The sequence below is a fragment of the Coregonus lavaretus genome (assembly GCF_964263955.1).
Source record: "Coregonus lavaretus genome assembly, chromosome: 27".
NCBI lineage: Eukaryota > Metazoa > Chordata > Actinopteri > Salmoniformes > Salmonidae > Coregonus > Coregonus lavaretus.
Window position 1 is genome coordinate 43,016,058 of NC_140014.1, and position 15,000 is coordinate 43,031,057.

The 15,000-nt window shown below is 50.6% G+C and overlaps 1 protein-coding gene across 1 annotated transcript in view; it reads left to right on the forward strand.

Annotated features, from left to right (window-relative positions):
* Positions 1-15,000, forward strand: part of zfyve26 (zinc finger, FYVE domain containing 26) — a 113,179-nt gene that overhangs the window by 85,919 nt on the left and 12,260 nt on the right. Inside the window, 5 exon segments of the mRNA XM_084143898.1 lie at positions 2,024-2,248; positions 3,100-3,297; positions 4,157-4,362; positions 10,827-11,010; positions 11,210-11,269. Of these exon segments, the coding sequence (XP_084000024.1) occupies positions 2,024-2,248; positions 3,100-3,297; positions 4,157-4,362; positions 10,827-11,010; positions 11,210-11,269 (873 nt within the window).

Below are 15,000 nucleotides of genomic sequence, written 5' to 3' on the forward strand. Positions count from 1 at the left end.
CCAGTCCGTGGGTTGCCCAGTCAGTGGGTTGCCCAGTCAGTGGGTTGCCCAGTCAGTGGGTTGCCCAGTCAGAGTTGCCCACTCTGTGGGTTGCCCACTCTGTGGGTTGCCCAGTCCGTGGGTTGCCCAGTCCGTGGGTTGCCCAGTCCGTGGGTTGCCCAGTCAGAGTTGCCCACTCTGTGGGTTGCCCACTCTGTGGGTTGCCCAGTCCGTGGGTTGCCCAGTCCGTGGGTTGCCCAGTCCGTGGGTTGCCCAGTCCGTGGGTTGCCCAGTCCGTGGGTTGCCCAGTCCGTGGGTTGCCCAGAACAGTTTGTTTAATGTTAAATGAGTGCTTCAGACTGAACAGATGTTGAGTTATCAGCTTGGCTACAGTGAAGCTTTATACTCACAACAAATACACTGAAAATATAAACGCAACATGTAAAGGGTTGGTACCATGTTTCATGAGCTGGAATAAAAGATCCCAGAAATGTTCCAAACACACAAAAAGTGTATTTCTCAAAACATTTGTGCAAAAATGTGTTTACATCCCTGTTAGTGAGCATTTATTTATCCTTTGCCAAGATAATCCATCCACCTGACAGGTGTCATATCAAGAAGCTGATTAAACAGCATGATCATTACACAGGTGCACCTTGTGCTGGGGACAATAAAAAGCCACTCTTTTTTTGAGGGAGCGTGCAATTGGCATGCTGACTGCAGGAAAGACCAACAGAGCTGTTGCCAGAGAATTGAATGTTAATTTCTCTACCATAAGCCACCTCCAATGTCGTTTTAGAGAATTTGGCAGTACGCTCAACCGGCCTCACAACCGCAGACCACGTGTATGGCGTCGTGTGGGCGAGCGGTTTGCTGATGTCAGTGTTGTGAACAGAGTGCCCCGTGGTGGCGGTGGGGTTATGGTATGGGCAGGCATAAGCTATGGACAACGAACACAATTGCATTTTATCTATGGCAATTTGAATGCACAGAGATACCGTGACGAGGTCCTGAGGCCCATTGTTGTGCCATTCATCCGCCGCCATCACTTCATGTTTCAGCATGATAATGCACGGCCCCATGTCGCAAGGATCTGTACACAATTCCTGGAAGCTGAAAATGTCCCAGTTCTTCCATGGCCTGCATACTCACCAGACATGTCACCCACTGAGCATGTTTATGATGCTCTGGATGGACGTGTATTGACTGAGTGTTCCAGTTCCCACCAATATCCAGAAACTTTGCACAGCCATTGAAGAGGAGTGGGACAACATTCCACAGGCCACTGATCAACTCAATGCGAAGGAGATGTGTCACACTACATGAGGCAAATGGTGGTCACACCAGATACTGACTGGTTTTCTGATCCACACCCCTATTTTTTTTAAAAAGGTATCTGTGACCAACAGATGCATATCTGTATTCCCAGTCATGTGAAATCCATAGATTAGGGTCTAATGAATTTATTTCAATTGACTGAGTTCCTTATATGAACTATAACTCAGTAAAATCTTTTAAATTGTTGCATTTTGTGTTTATATTTTTGTTTAAATTTAAATTCTTGATTAAAAGGTAGCTATGTTGTTTGGACTGGATAGAAAGAGACATTATGTAACACTGCACTGATCTGCAGGTCACTAGTTTATGCAACCAACCGCCCACTCTTTCTGTAAAGAGACAACCAACCGCCCACTCTTTCTGTAAAGAGACAACCAACTGTTATTGTACCATCAATCACTGTGTGTGTTTGTTTCTGTCTCTCTCTCTCTCTCTCTCTCTCTCTCTCTCTCTCTCTCTCTCTCTCTCTCTCTCTCTGTCTCTGTGTCTCTCTCTCTCTCTCTCTGTCTCTCTCTGTCTCTCTCTGTCTCTCTCTGTCTCTCTCTGTCTCTCTCGCTCTCTCTCTCTATCTCGCTCTCTCTCTGTCTCTCTCTCCCTGTCTCACTCTCTCTCTGTCTCTGTCTCTGTCTCTCTCTCTGTCTCTGTCTCTCTCTCGCTCTCTCTCTGTCTCATGCTCTCTCTCTGTCTCTCTCCCTCTGTGTATCAGTCTTTCAGTGAGGACATCCTGTGGTCTCTGAGGGAGCTTGAGGAAGCTCTGTGTGAGCCTGGCGGATCAGTGGACTGGCCTGAGGGGGGGCATGGTGGTCAGGGCAGTAACCTGTATCAAGAGAGCTTGTACTACCTGTCCAGCTACGGGACTCACCTGGCCCTGGTCTCCTTCCTGATGAGACACGACAACATGAAGGACGCCCTGCAGCACCTGCTCAGCAAGGTCAGAGGTTAGGGGTCAAGGTTGAGGGGTCATGAAGGGTTTAGAGTCAGGGGTTAGGGGTCATGGTTTGGCCCTGGTCAGCTTCCTCATGAGACACGACAACATGAAGGACACCCTGCAACACCTGCTCAGCAAGGTCAGGGGTTAGGGGTCAAGGTTGAGGGGTCATGAAGGGTTTAGAGTCAGGGGTTAGGGGTCATGGTTTGGCCCTGGTCAGCTTCCTCATGAGACACGACAACATGAAGGACACCCTGCAACACCTGCTCAGCAAGGTCAGGGGTTAGGGGTCAAGGTTGAGGGGTCATGAAGGGTTTAGAGTCAGGGGTTAGGGGTCATGGTTTGGCCCTGGTCAGCTTCCTCATGAGACACGACAACATGAAGGACACCCTGCAACACCTGCTCAGCAAGGTCAGGGGTTAGGGGTCAAGGTTGAGGGGTCATGAAGGGTTTAGAGTCAGGGGTTAGGGGTCATGGTTTGGCCCTGGTCAGCTTCCTCATGAGACACGACAACATGAAGGACACCCTGCAACACCTGCTCAGCAAGGTCAGGTTAGGGGTCATGGAGACCTTATATGTCATTATTGTGCACTTCAAGGTCAATGCTATTTTTATTGTTGAGGATTTGTATTAAGGTGGTGCCAGGCAGTCATTGTAAATAAGAATGATAAGTGATCTGCCTGATTAAAATAAAGAAGGTGTTATGGTCCTTCGAGCCGGATAGCATCAATTGTCCTGGAACTGTATACTCAAACAATCTATAGATAATATTAGATGGCATTAAACCTATTAATCACCAAGGGGAAATTAGTTTATACACTTCTAACAGTGTCCCTCCCTCCCTGGCCCTCCAGGAGTGTCCAGAGGAGGTGTTCCTGGAGGGCGTGTTGCAGCCTAGTCTGGAGAGGGGTCGTCTGGGGGTGCTGCAGGGGTTGCTAGAGACCCTGGACCCAGGCCTGGAGGTCTGCAGCCGATACCTCCTCTCCTCCTGTCAACTGCTGCAGCGACGAGGACATTTCCACACACTATACCAGCTACAACAGTTCATGATGGTTAGTCTATAGTTCTTCCACCACTATACCAGCTACAACAGTTCATGATGGTTAGTCTATAGTCCTTCCACACACTATACCAGCTACAACAGTTCATGATGGTTAGTCTATAGTCCTTCCACCACTATACCAGCTACAACAGTTCATGATGGTTAGTCTATAGTCCTTCCACCACTATACCAGCTACAACAGTTCATGATGGTTAGTCTATAGTTCTTCCACCACTATACCAGCTACAACAGTTCATGATGGTTAGTCTATAGTCCTTCCACCACTATACCAGATACAACAGTTCATGATGGTTAGTCTCAAACAAGCCTCCCACTTTCCTCCTCTCCCCCACCACCCCCCTCTCCTCTCCTCTCCCCCACCACCCCCCTCTCCTCTCCTCTCCTCACCACCCCCCTCTCCTCTCCTCTCCTCTCCTCCTCTCCCCCACCACCCCCCTCTCCTCTCCTCTCCTCCCCCACCACCCCCCTCTCCTCTCCTCTCCTCCTCTCCCCCACCACCCCCCTCTCCTCTCCTCTCCTCCTCTCCCCCACCACCCCCCTCTCCTCTCCTCTCCTCCTCTCCCCCACCACCCCCCTCTCCTCTCCTCTCCTCACCACCCCCCTCTCCTCCTCTCCCCACCACCCTCCTCTCCTCCTCTCCCCCACCACCCCCCTCTCCTCCACTCCCCCACCACCCTCCTCCTCTCCTCCACTCCCCCACCACCCTCCCCCTCTCCTCCACTCCCCCACCACCACCACCCTCCCCCTCTTTATAATAAAGGAAACTGAGTTGCAGTGCAGCCCTTTATAAGATAATAAGAACATGAATATCATTAGAAGTAGACTAACCCTCTCGTCCCTTCTGTCAGGACCACGTGCGAGCGGCCATGACGTGTATCCGGTTCTTCACCCACGGGGTCGTGTCCTACGCACAGCTGGGAGACCAGCGGAGATGGCTGGTTCGGGCCAAGGAGCACCTCAGAACCTACCTTCAGGAGCAACAGGGAGCACGCACCAGGAAGAGGAGCACAACCAACTCCTTCAGAAAGAAGATGGCTTCCAGTGACGTGTCCAGGTGAGACTAGAGGGAGACGGAGGGACTGAGACTAGAGGGAGACAGAGGGACTGAGACTAGAGGGAGACAGAGGGACTGAGACTAGAGGGAGACTGAGGGACTGAGACTAGAGGGACTGAGACTAGAGGGAGACAGAGGGACTGAGACTAGAGGGACTGATACTAGAGGGAGATGGAGGGACTGAGACTAGAGGGAGACGGAGGGACTGAGACTAGAGGGAGACGGAGGGACTGAGACTAGAGGGACTGAGACTAGAGGGAGACGGAGGGACTGAGACTAGAGGGACTGAGACTAGAGGGAGACGGAGGGACTGAGACTAGAGGGAGACAGAGGGACTGAGACTAGAGGGAGACAGAGGGACTGAGACTAGAGGGAGACAGAGGGACTGAGACTAGAGGGAGACGGAGGGACTGATACTAGAGGGAGACGGAGGGACTGAGACTAGAGGGACTGAGACTAGAGGGAGACAGAGGGACTGAGACTAGAGGGAGACAGAGGGACTGAGACTAGAGGGAGACGGAGGGACTGAGACTAGAGGGAGACAGAGGGACTGAGACTAGAGGGAGACGGAGGGACTGAGACTAGAGGGAGACGGAGGGACTGAGACTAGAGGGAGACAGAGGGACTGAGACTAGAGGGAGACAGAGGGACTGAGACTAGAGGGACTGAGACTAGAGGGAGACAGAGGGACTGAGACTAGAGGGAGACAGAGGGACTGACACTAGAGGGAGACAGAGGGACTGAGACTAGAGGGAGACGGAGGGACTGAGACTAGAGGGAGACGGAGGGACTGAGACTAGAGGGAGACGGAGGGACTGAGACTAGAGGGAGACAGAGGGACTGAGACTAGAGGGAGACGGAGGGACTGAGACTAGAGGGAGACGGAGGGACTGAGACTAGAGGGAGACAGAGGGACTGAGACTAGAGGGAGACAGAGGGACTGAGACTAGAGGGACTGAGACTAGAGGGACTGAGACTAGAGGGAGACAGAGGGACTGAGACTAGAGGGACTGAGACTAGAGGGAGACAGAGGGACTGAGACTAGAGGGAGACAGAGGGACTGACACTAGAGGGAGACGGAGGGACTGAGACTAGAGGGAGACGGAGGGACTGAGACTAGAGGGAGACGGAGGGACTGAGACTAGAGGGAGACGGAGGGACTGAGACTAGAGGGAGACGGAGGGACTGAGACTAGAGGGAGACGGAGGGACTGAGACTAGAGGGACTGAGACTAGAGGGAGACGGAGGGACTGAGACTAGAGGGAGACGGAGGGACTGAGACTAGAGGGAGACGGAGGGACTGAGACTAGAGGGAGACGGAGGGACTGAGACTAGAGGGACTGAGACTAGAGGGAGACGGAGGGACTGAGACTAGAGGGAGACGGAGGGACTGAGACTAGAGGGAGACGGAGGGACTGAGACTAGAGGGAGACGGAGGGACTGAGACTAGAGGGAGACAGAGGGACTGAGACTAGAGGGAGACGGAGGGACTGAGACTAGAGGGAGACGGAGGGACTGAGACTAGAGGGAGACGGAGGGACTGAGACTAGAGGGAGACGGAGGGACTGAGACTAGAGGGACTGAGACTAGAGGGAGACAGAGGGACTGAGACTAGAGGGAGACGGAGGGACTGAGACTAGAGGGAGACGGAGGGACTGAGACTAGAGGGAGACGGAGGGACTGAGACTAGAGGGAGACGGAGGGACTGAGACTAGAGGGACTGAGACTAGAGGGAGACGGAGGGACTGAGACTAGAGGGAGACGGAGGGACTGAGACTAGAGGGACTGAGACTAGAGGGAGACTGAGGGACTGAGACTAGAGGGAGACGGAGGGACTGAGACTAGAGGGACTGAGACTAGAGGGAGACGGAGGGACTGAGACTAGAGGGAGACGGAGGGACTGAGACTAGAGGGAGACGGAGGGACTGAGACTAGAGGGAGACGGAGGGACTGAGACTAGAGGGAGACGGAGGGACTGAGACTAGAGGGAGACGGAGGGACTGAGACTAGAGGGAGACGGAGGGACTGAGACTAGAGGGAGACGGAGGGACTGAGACTAGAGGGACTGAGACTAGAGGGAGACGGAGGGACTGAGACTAGAGGGAGACAGAGGGACTGAGACTAGAGGGAGACGGAGGGACTGAGACTAGAGGGAGACGGAGGGACTGAGACTAGAGGGAGACGGAGGGACTGAGACTAGAGGGACTGAGACTAGAGGGACTGAGACTAGAGGGACTGAGACTAGAGGGACTGAGACTAGAGGGACTGAGACTAGAGGGACTGAGACTAGAGGGAGACGGAGGGACTGAGACTAGAGGGAGACGGAGGGACTGAGACTAGAGGGAGACGGACGGACTGAGACTAGAGGGAGACGGAGGGACTGAGACTAGAGGGAGACGGAGGGACTGAGACTAGAGGGAGACGGAGGGACTGAGACTAGAGGGAGACGGAGGGACTGAGACTAGAGGGAGACGGAGGGACTGAGACTAGAGGGAGACGGAGGGACTGAGACTAGAGGGAGACGGAGGGACTGAGACTAGAGGGAGACGGAGGGACTGAGACTAGAGGGACTGAGACTAGAGGGAGACGGAGGGACTGAGACTAGAGGGAGACGGAGGGACTGAGACTAGAGGGAGACGGAGGGACTGAGACTAGAGGGAGACGGAGGGACTGAGACTAGAGGGAGACGGAGGGACTGAGACTAGAGGGAGACGGAGGGACTGAGACTAGAGGGAGACGGAGGGACTGAGACTAGAGGGACTGAGACTAGAGGGAGACAGAGGGACTGAGACTAGAGGGAGACGGAGGGACTGAGACTAGAGGGAGACGGAGGGACTGAGACTAGAGGGAGACGGAGGGACTGAGACTAGAGGGAGACGGAGGGACTGAGACTAGAGGGAGACGGAGGGACTGAGACTAGAGGGAGACGGAGGGACTGAGACTAGAGGGAGACGGAGGGACTGATACTAGAGGGAGACGGAGGGACTGAGACTAGAGGGAGACGGAGGGACTGAGACTAGAGGGAGACGGAGGGACTGAGACTAGAGGGAGACGGAGGGACTGAGACTAGAGGGAGACGGAGGGACTGAGACTAGAGGGAGACGGAGGGACTGAGACTAGAGGGAGACGGAGGGACTGAGACTAGAGGGAGACGGAGGGACTGAGACTAGAGGGAGACGGAGGGACTGAGACTAGAGGGAGACGGAGGGACTGAGACTAGAGGGAGACGGAGGGACTGAGACTAGAGGGAGACGGAGGGACTGAGACTAGAGGGAGACGGAGGGACTGAGACTAGAGGGAGACGGAGGGACTGAGACTAGAGGGACTGAGACTAGAGGGAGACGGAGGGACTGAGACTAGAGGGAGACGGAGGGACTGAGACTAGAGGGAGACGGAGGGACTGAGACTAGAGGGAGACGGAGGGACTGAGACTAGAGGGAGACGGAGGGACTGAGACTAGAGGGAGACGGAGGGACTGAGACTAGAGGGAGACGGAGGGACTGATACTAGAGGGAGACGGAGGGACTGATACTAGAGGGAGACGGAGGGACTGATACTAGAGGGAGACGGATGGACTGAGACTAGAGGGAGACGGAGGGACTGATACTAGAGGGACTGAGACTAGAGGGAGACAGAGGAAGACAGGACATCAACTTGTTTTAATATACAGTGGGGAGAACAAGTATTTGATACACTGCCGATTTTGCAGGTTTTCCTACTTACAAAGCATGTAGAGGTCTGTCATTTGTATCATAGGTACACTTCAACTGTGAGAGACGGAATCTAAAACAAAAATCCAGAAAATCACATTTGTATGATTTTTAAGTAATTAATTTGTATTTTATTGCATGACATAAGTATTTGATACATCAGAAAAGCATAACTTAATATTTGGTACAGAAACCTTTGTTTGCAATTACAGAGATCATACGTTTCCTGTAGGTCTTGACCACGTTTGCACACACTGCAGCAGGGATTTTGGCCTACTCCTCCATACAGACCTTCTCCAGATCCTTCAGGTTTTCGGGGCTGTCGCTGGGCAATACGGACTTTCAGCTCCCTCCAAAGATGTTCTATTAGGTTCAGGTCTGGAGACTGGCTAGGCCACTCCAGGACCTTGAGATGCTTCTTACGGAGCCACTCCTTAGTTGCCCTGGCTGTGTGTTTCGGGTCGTTGTCATGCTGGAAGACCCAGCCACGACCCATCTTCAATGCTCTTACTGAGGGAAGGAGGTTGTTGGCCAAGATCTCGCGATACATGGCCCCATCCATCCTCCCCTCAATACGGTGCAGTCGTCCTGTCCCCTTTGCAGAAAAGCATCCCCAAAGAATGATGTTTCCACCTCCATGCTTCACGGTTGGGATGGTGTTCTTGGGGTTGTACTCATCCTTTTTCTTCCTCCAAACACGGCGAGTGGAGTTTAGCCCAAAAAGCTATATTTTTGTCTCATCAGACCACATGACCTTCTCCCATTCCTCCTCTGGATCATCCAGATGGTCATTGGCAAACTTCAGACGGGCCTGGACATGCGCTGGCTTGAGCAGGGGGACCTTGCGTGCGCTGCAGGATTTTAATCCATGACGGCGTAGTGTGTTACTAATGGTTTTCTTTGAGACTGTGGTCCCAGCTCTCTTCAGGTCATTGACCAGGTCCTGCCGTGTAGTTCTGGGCTGATCCCTCACCTTCCTCATGATCATTGATGCCCCACGAGGTGAGATCTTGCATGGAGCCCCAGACCGAGGGTGATCTTGAACTTCTTCCATTTTCTAATAATTGCGCCAACAGTTGTTGCCTTCTCACCAAGCTGCTTGCCTATCGTCCTGTAGCCCATCCCAGCCTTGTGCAGGTCTACAATTTTATCCCTGATGTCCTTACACAGCTCTCTGGTCTTGGCCATTGTGGAGAGGTTGGAGTCTGTTTGAATGAGTGTGTGGACAGGTGTCTTTTATACAGGTAACGAGTTCAAACAGGTGCAGTTAATACAGGTAATGAGTGGAGAACAGGAGGGCTTCTTAAAGAAAAACGAACAGGTCTGTGAGAGCTGGAATTCTTACTGGTTGGTAGGTGATCAAATACTTATGTCATGCAATAAAATGCAAATTAATTACTTAAAAATCATACAATGTGATTTTCTGGATTTTTGTTTTAGATTCCGTCTCTCACAGTTGAAGTGTACCTATGATAAAAAATGACAGACCTCTACATGCTTTGTAAGTAGGAAAACCTGCAAAATCGGCAGTGTATCAAATACTTGTTCTCCCCACTGTAGTTAGTCAGATATAGGTTTGGTTCTTGAACTCTGCATTAGCCTTTAACAATTTAAAACGTTTAGACCGCTGAAGCAAGCGCACACGTTTTCTTCAGGAAATGTACCTTTTTTTACTCATGTGGTGGTGACTTCCTCAGTTCCACAAAGACAAGATTACCGTAGTGCAGACATGTCTCCGTCATGTGACCAGAACTGAATCATTGCATAGTGCAGCCATGTCTCCGTCATGTGACCAGAACTGAATCATTGCATAGTGCAGCCATGTCTCCGTCATGTGACCAGAACTGAATCATTGCATAGTGCAGCCATGTCTCCGTCATGTGACCAGAACTGAATCATTGCATAGTGCAGCCATGTCTCCGTCATGTGACCAGAACTGAATCATTGCATAGTGCAGCCATGTCTCCGTCATGTGACCAGAACTGAATCATTGCATAGTGCAGCCATGTCTCCGTCATGTGACCAGAACTGAATCATTGCATAGTGCAGCCATGTCTCCGTCATGTGACCAGAACTGAATCATTATATAGTGCAGCCATGTCTCCGTCATGTGACCAGAACTGAATCATTGCATAGTGCAGCCATGTCTCCGTCATGTGACCAGAACTGAATCGTTACGCAGTGCAGCCATGTCTCCGTCATGTGACCAGAACTGAATCGTTACACAGTGCAGCCATGTCTCCGTCATGTGACCAGAACTGAATCTTTACACAGTGCAGCCATGTCTCCGTCATGTGACCAGAACTGAATCGTTACACAGTGCAGCCATGTCTCCGTCATGTGACCAGAACTGAATCGTTACACAGTGCAGCCATGTCTCCGTCATGTGACCAGAACTGAATCGTTACACAGTGCAGCCATGTCTCCGTCATGTGACCAGAACTGAATCGTTACACAGTGCAGCCATGTCTCCGTCATGTGACCAGAACTGAATCGTTACACAGTGCAGCCATGTCTCCGTCATGTGACCAGAACTGAATCGTTACACAGTGCAGCCATGTCTCCGTCATGTGACCAGAACTGAATCGTTACACAGTGCAGCCATGTCTCCGTCATGTGACCAGAACTGAATCGTTACACAGTGCAGCCATGTCTCCGTCATGTGACCAGAACTGAATCTTTACACAGTGCAGCCATGTCTCCGTCAGTGTGGCTGCTGTCGTGTAACATTCCCCTTCTGTGTTCTGAACCCAGACACATGAACACCATAGAGCTCCAGCTGGAGGTGACTCGGTTCCTCCATCACTGTGAAACGTCCAGCTCCTCCACGCCTCCCCTCACCTCCTCTGCCTCCTCCACGCCTCCCCTCACCTCCTCCGCCAACTCTCCTCCCACTCTGTTCGGCCCCAGTGCTATGAAGATCGACGTAGCCTGCAAGGTGAGCCCTGCCCTGCAAAGCTTCTCAAAGATTTGGAGTAGTGCACTATCTAGGGAATAGGGGGTCATTTGGGCCGTAAAAACAACAGAATGAATTAAGTGCTATTAATAGATCATATTGATGTCGTTAACAGATGACTCACTGAATGATATCTGACATTGTGTTATTGCATTTACATGACATTTTACATGTATTTCAGGTGATGTTGGGGGGAAAGAACATTGAAGAGGGGTTTGGTATCGCGTACCGAGTCATACAGGTAAGATATTCATACAGAGTCTTTATTCTCACTGATTTTCCGGTATGGCGACCGGGAGGCAGTCCGGTGATCCTTCAGGCATTTCCTTTCTTTACTAAAATATTCCTCTTAAATAGAAAATAACTCGACTCTAAAGTCAAGAAATAACTGAAATGTTATGTTGGCAACTACCTGTTATGGCAACTACTAGAACTAGAGACTGAAACACAGCGAAACAAGAGGATCGTGGACCAAGTAGCTGACGACTCGACTAAAGTGAAATACAGCGAAACAACAAGACCATGGACCAAGTAGCTAACGACTCGACTAAAGTGAAATACAGCGAAACAAGAGGACTATGGACCAAGTAGCTGACGACTCGACTAAAGTGAAATACAGCGAAACAAGAGGACTATGGACCAAGTAGCTGACGACTCGACTAAAGTGAAATACAGCGAAACAACAAGACCGTGGACCAAGTAGGTGACGACTCGACTAAAGTGAGTTTTTAGAGACACTATTAACAGAAACTCGCACCGGCGATGAGAAACTGTCTAAGCAGATGAAAAAAATATCCAATGATGTCCAAAAAATCTAAACTGAAATGACTGAACTGGGCAAACGTGTGGAGAAGTCCGAAACCGGGTGAACCCTGGAGGAAACCGCAGGAGAAACGCTCCAAACCGGGTGAACCCTGGAGGAAATCGCAGGAGAAACGCTCCAAACCGGGTGAACCCTGGAGGAAATCGCAGGAGAAACGCTCCAAACCGGGTGAACCCTGGAGGAAACCGCAGGAGAAACGCTCCAAACCGGGTTAACCCTGGAGGAAATCGCAGGAGAAAAGCTCCAAACCGGGTTAACCCTGGAGGAAATCGCAGGAGAAAAGCTCCAGGAAAACCGTGGATGAACAAAAACACATCATTATGGGGTTTATTGAAATATTAAACGGGATGGCGGACTTCAGTTGCTGTTCAAATCTTGGTTTCGTAAATTTTCCCCCGAAAGCTGTGGAACAACTGGAATGGAAGAATTCCTGGAAAAAGGGTAATACCACAACTACTGCGCGAGGAGAACTTCACGCGGGCGAGGAGAACTTCACGCGGGGGAGGAGAACTTCACGCGGGGGAGGAGAACTTCACGCGGGGGAGGAGAACTTCACGCGGGGGAGGAGAACTTCACGCGGGCGAGGAGAACTTCACGCGGGCACCCACAATCGAACAAGCGGCCCGAGAGGGGAGGGCAGATGGGGCACTGGACTATTGAAGTGTTTAGGCTACTGAAATGAGGAACGTTGGACTGTTACAACTCAGCACATCATAGAAGAAGAAGATAGATGGTCAACATTACATTTACATTTTAGTCATTTAGCAGATGCTCTTATCCAGAGCCACTTACAGTTAGTGAGTGCATACATCATTTTTTTACATACTGGCCCCCCGTGGGAAACGAACCCACAACCCTGGCATTACAAACGCCATGCTCTACCAACTGAGCTACATCCCTGCCGGCCATTCCCTCCCCTACCCTGGACGACGCTGGGCCATTTGTGCGCCGCCCCATGGGTCTCCCGGTCGCGGCCGGCTACAGCAGAGCCTGGATTCGAACCAGGATCTCTAGTGGCACAGCTAGCACTGCGATGCAGTGCCTTAGACCACTGCGCCACTCGTAATCACAATGAATATATTACCAAGGTTTCTGTGTTTATTCAAGGACCTACCGATTTTCAATTCCATCCAACTTTGGTAATAATATAAATGGAGGAAAGACCTCGAGTCAAATGGACAGTTTTCCACTTCCCCTATAAAGCTGGAGGTCTTGGGCTCCCTCATAGGAAGACGTATGACTGGGCTGCACAACTGCCTTCACTTCAACGACGGACAGACAGGACGCTATCCTTGTGCATGGAGGAGTATCGAAGCCACAAAAGGAAACACCTTATGATCTAAATTATATTCATTTTATTTTATTTTTTTTATTCACTACTTTGAGTCCAAGGCGTTGAAGAAAGAAACGGACAATCCAATGATTCTCAATTCAACTTTGTATTTGGGAAAATGTACATAAATTCACGAGGTGGAAAGAACCAATATGTGGGCCGACAGGAATAACCCTACCTGGTCCTCTGTAGCTCAGCATATTATTATTATTATTATTATTATTATTATTATTATACCTTACCTCCCAGTGTTTAATGACAACACCTGGCACCAAAGTGGCATCATACATTTTCAACATGTATTACTATGATGGATCTCTACTGTCATTCAATCAATTACAAGAAAGATTTGGATTATCCAAGGGCCGATTTTCTTTTGAAGTTCTTACAAGTCCGAAATCGTATTCAATCGCTTCAACCGAATCTGGATGAACTGAAGGCATCTAGCATAGAAAAAATACTGAATGAAGCTGCCACACCAAAGTTGATTGTCAAGTTATATTAACGGTCGATTGAAACTCTACCTGATACTTCAGAACATATAAGGGAAATAATAATAATAATAATATGCCATTTAGCAGACGCTTTTATCCAATGCGACTTACAGTCATGCGCGCATAATTTTTTTTAACGTACGGGGATCGAACCCACTACCCTGGCGTTACAAGCGCCATGCTCTACCAATTGAGCTACAGAGGGAAACAGCACTAAAGGAAGAAATTGAGGAGAAACGTTGGTCACAGACTATGTGAGAATGTTCATATCCGTTCCTACAACTTAAGACATAAACTGGAAAATTAGGATATTTCATAGGACTTACTCCACTCCTGCCAGAACGCATGTAATGCACCCAGAAATGTCACGTCTCTGTGTTGGAGATGCAAAATAAATCTGATTTTAGATATGCTGTGGTCCTGTGACAAACTGACACCATGTTGGGATAATGTCTCTGCTGTCATATTATTGCCTAGGAATTTCTATCCATCCATCTCCACGATTATGTCTGTTGGGAAATGTAAATATTGGTGATCAATATCAGAGAAAGTTTTGGAATCTCGGTCTAATTGCTGGCAAAAAAAATTATAGCCATCCATTGGAGAAAAAATCTGGCCTTAAATGGCCATGTACTGTTATAATCTCCACCAGGCACAGCCAGAAGGGACTGGCCACCCCTCAGAGCCTGGTTCCTCTCTACCCAGCACAGCCAGAAGGGGACTGGCCACCCCTCAGAGCCTGGTTCCTCTCTACCCAGCACAGCCAGAAGGGGACTGGCCACCCCTCAGAGCCTGGTTCCTCTCTACCCAGCACAGCCAGAAGGGGACTGGCCACCCCTCAGAGCCTGGTTCCTCTCTACCCAGCACAGCCAGAAGGGGACTGGCCACCCCTCAGAGCCTGGTTCCTCTCTACCCAGCACAGCCAGAAGGGGACTGGCCACCCCTCAGAGCCTGGTTCCTCTCTACCCAGCACAGCCAGAAGGGGACTGGCCACCCCTCAGAGCCTGGTTCCTCTCTACCCAGCACAGCCAGAAGGGGACTGGCCACCCCTCAGAGCCTGGTTCCTCTCTACCCAACACAGCCAGAAGGGGTCTGGTCACCCCTCAGAGCCTGGTTCCTCTCTACCCAGCACAGCCAGAAGGGGTCTGGTCACCCCTCAGAGCCTGGTTCCTCTCTAGGTTTCTTCCTAGGTTCCTGCCTTTCTAGGGAGTTTTTCTTAGCCACCGTGCTTCTACATCTGTATTGCTGCTGTTTGGGGGTTTTAGGCTGGGTTTCTGTATAAGCACTTTGTGACACCTGCTGATGTAAAAAGGGCTTTATAA